Source organism: Lipotes vexillifer, unplaced genomic scaffold (genome assembly GCF_000442215.2).
Source record: "Lipotes vexillifer unplaced genomic scaffold, Lipotes_vexillifer_v1.1 scaffold802, whole genome shotgun sequence".
NCBI lineage: Eukaryota > Metazoa > Chordata > Mammalia > Artiodactyla > Lipotidae > Lipotes > Lipotes vexillifer.
The window spans coordinates 468,680-472,127 of NW_006790237.1; the positions used below are offsets into that span (position 1 = coordinate 468,680).

The following is a 3,448-nucleotide window of genomic DNA, read 5'->3' on the forward strand; positions in this document are numbered from 1 at the left end:
TGTGTGTGTGTGTGTGTGTGTGTGTGTGTGTGTGTGTGTGTGTGTGTGTGTGTGTGTGTGTTCTGTTGTGTTTTTCTCTACCATTGTATGTCTATTTATATGTCTCCACCATCCTGATCTCTCTCTTTTGCATTATTTTTCTCCAGAGTCCTTAATTGTCATCCAACACGATATGTATTTTATGTCTATCTTGTTTTCCTGTCTTCCGATTAGAATATAAACTCCACGAAGGCAGGGATCTTTTTCTGTTTTATTCCCTGCTGTGTTTGCTGGGCCTGGCACCATGATTGGCACATACTACTGAATAATTATTTGGGGAATAAAGGAATGAATATTTGCATGCCTGGGTGTGGACCCTCCAGGATGCTGGCCTTCCTGTCCAGCTGACCTCTGCCCTTCGTCCTCAGTCTTCCCACACTTCGTCTGGGCCTGTCTCTGGTGCTCCCATCTTGCCTGTCAGCACCCCTCATTGTCTCCTCTTATCCACAGGCCCTGCCCCTGCTTCCCTCTGCCCACCATGGGGGTCCTGGACTCTGACTCCTACCCTCCTTCCTCCCCACAGAGGCCAGAGCAGGAGCTGACCTGGAGCTGGGGCCACAGGCCTCGGAGCGCCCTGGACAGGGTCAAGGCCATGGCCCCCCCACCGCCACTGCCATTGACCCCCAGCACCCCACTCCTGCATGGCGAGTTTGGCTCCTACCCAGCCCGAGGCCCACGCTTCGCCCTCACTCTCACACCACAAGCCCTGCACATACAACGGCTGCGGCCAAAGCCTGAAGCCCGGCCCCGGGGTGGCCTGGTCCTGCTGGCTGAGGTCTCAGGCTGCTGCACCCTGCGGAGCCGAAGCCCCTCGGACTCAGCAGCCTACTTCTGCATCTACACGTACCCGAGGGGCCGGCGTGGGGGCCGGCGCAGAGCTGCACGCACCTTCCGGGCCGACGGGGCGGCCACCTACGAGGAGAACCGTGCTGAGGCCCAGCGCTGGGCCACTGCCCTCACGTGTCTGCTCCGCGGACTGCCACTACCTGGGGACGGGGGTGAGGCACTGGGCGGCCTCTCTGTCCTAAGGCCACCTTGGTGTCTCCGCAGATCTCCCTCTGTGGGCATCTCTGTCTCTACTTTTCTGTGTGTCTGTCTGTGTGATGTGTCTCTCTGGGTTCATACTGAGTAATGCACAGACAGGGATGGGCACAGAAGGCAAAATCCCAGGCAGAGAAGGATTTGGGTCTGCTGCTCTCATGAGATTTCTGTCTCTGTCCCCTCCCCCCTTCCATGGGTCCTGACCACAGATGAGTCAGAGGCTCCCGGGCTGGTGAGAGACAAGTGAGACATGCTCAGTCACCACCCTGGATGACAGGCACTCGCAGAGGTCCCCTGGGGCGTCTCAGGAGCCCAGAGATGGCATCTAATCCAGCTGTGGGGATTCAGAGGAGGCTTTCAGGCAGAGGCCCCCACCTAGGGTACTCAGTTGGCACAGGAAAGTAAAGATTCCAGGGTCCCCAGCTGGCGGGCCTTCCTTGATCCTGGCTGGCTGGCGGTGAGGCCCGCACAGTGGAGTAACCTGTTCCTGGGTTCCCAAAACGGGGGTGTGGAAGGTGGAAACCACAGCTCTCCTTCCACCAGTGAGTCCAAAGGGCACTGGGATTAGACACCGGATCCCTGCCTTTGTCTCAGCACCTGGGAGGGGGGCGGGCTGTACACCTGGGGCTGAGCTGGTGAGGCTGGGGAGAAAAAAACTTTCAACTCCCAGCAGGTTTTGATGCCAGCCCTCCACCACCTCCACTGGAGGCTATTTGCAGTTACTGTTTCTGAGGTGAGAGGCTTGGTGCCCTGACCTCTGTAGACTCCTTCTCCTCTCTCTGCAGAAATCACCCCCGACCTTCTGCCAAGGCCTCCCCGATTGCTCCTATTGGTCAATCCCTTTGGGGGGCGGGGACTGGCCTGGCAGTGGTGTAAGAACCATGTGCTGCCCATGATCTCTGAAGCGGGGCTGTCCTTCAACCTCATCCAGACAGGTAAGGGCAGTGTCATGATAGAGGCGGGAGCTGGGGGCTAGGACTCCTGAGTCCTGGGGAGTGGTGGTGGGCCAGGGGCGGAACAGCCTGCCTCACTTCCTGGTTCCCCGCCTTAGAACGACACAACCATGCCCGGGAGCTGGTCCAGGGGTTGAGCCTGAGCGAGTGGGATGGCATCGTCACCGTCTCCGGAGATGGGCTGCTGTATGAGGTAGGGTAGGACCACCCTGCCCCAAGCCTGAGCCCTGCAGGACTGCGGAGGCCAGGGCCAACACGCAGGTGTCTGGTCTCCCACCCTCCAGGTACTGAATGGACTCCTAGAACGCCCCGACTGGGAAGAGGCCGTGAAGACCCCCGTGGGCATCCTCCCCTGTGGCTCGGGCAACGCACTGGCAGGAGCCGTGAACCAGCACGGGGGGTAGGTGGGAGGAGCCCTCCTGGGATAACAGTGACCTGGTACATCTGCGCCACATCTTCCCCTCAGCCAGGTCAGTCTGGCTGAGGGATGCTCCCCACACCCCCTAGACATTTTTGCCTGTCTTGTTCCTAGCTGTCTCCCTAGTGCCTAGAACTGTGCCTGGCACACAGGAGGCACTCAGTGAATGCTTATGGAATGAAAGAACTGACAGGGAACCTGGCTTAGTAAGAAGAGTCCGTCTGGAGGTGGCCAAATGGCTGCGGGCAGGCCCCGGGACGTGCCCAGCCTCCTCTCCCCATTGTCTGCTGCCCCACCCGTCTGTGTGTTTCTCCTCCCCGCCTGGCACTGTGTATCTCACCCAGCCTGTTTGCTCTTTCCCACCATATCCGTCCATGTCTGGCTGTGAAGGTTTGAGCCGGCCCTGGGCATTGACCTGCTGCTCAACTGCTCCTTGCTGCTCTGCCGGGGTGGCAGCCACCCGCTGGACCTGCTCTCCGTCACTCTGGCCTCCGGCTCCCGCTGTTTCTCCTTCCTGTCTGTGGCCTGGGGCTTTGTGTCAGATGTGGACATCCAGAGCGAGCGCTTCAGGGCCCTGGGCAGTGCTCGCTTCACGCTGGGCACGGTCCTGGGCCTCGCCACACTGCACACCTACCGCGGCCGCCTCTCCTACCTCCCTGCCACAGTGGAGCCCGCCTCACCCGCCCCTGCCCATGGCCTGCCACGTGCCAAGTCAGAGCTGACCCTAGCCCCTGGCCCAGCCCCACCCGTGGCCCACTCACCCCTGCACCGCTCAGTGTCTGACCTGCCCCTGCCCCTGCCTCAGCCTGCCCTGACCTCCCCTGGCTCACCTGAACCCCTGCCCATCCTGTCCCTCAACGGTGGGGGCCCAGAGCTGGCCGGGGACTGGGGTGGGGCTGGGGATGCTCCACTGTCCCCAGACCCACTGCTGCCCTCGCCCCCTGGCTCCCCCAAGGCAGCTCAACTCTCACCCATCACCGAGGGGGCCTCAGGAATG

General features: G+C 60.8%; 1 protein-coding gene across 3 annotated transcripts in view; it reads left to right on the forward strand.

The window, feature by feature from the left end:
- Positions 1-3,448, forward strand: part of SPHK2 (sphingosine kinase 2) — a 6,708-nt gene that overhangs the window by 2,631 nt on the left and 629 nt on the right. Inside the window, exons 2-7 of one of the 3 annotated variants that reach the window (XM_007463313.1) lie at positions 563-765; positions 847-1,037; positions 1,866-2,015; positions 2,132-2,226; positions 2,318-2,433; positions 2,842-3,438. In XM_007463313.1, coding sequence (XP_007463375.1) covers positions 563-765; positions 847-1,037; positions 1,866-2,015; positions 2,132-2,226; positions 2,318-2,433; positions 2,842-3,438 — 1,352 coding nt within the window. Of the gene's footprint in view, positions 1-562; positions 1,038-1,865; positions 2,016-2,131; positions 2,227-2,317; positions 2,434-2,841; positions 3,439-3,448 lie in introns of all 3 variants that reach the window. The other 2 variants (XM_007463314.1, XM_007463312.1) reach the window with 2 other exon arrangements.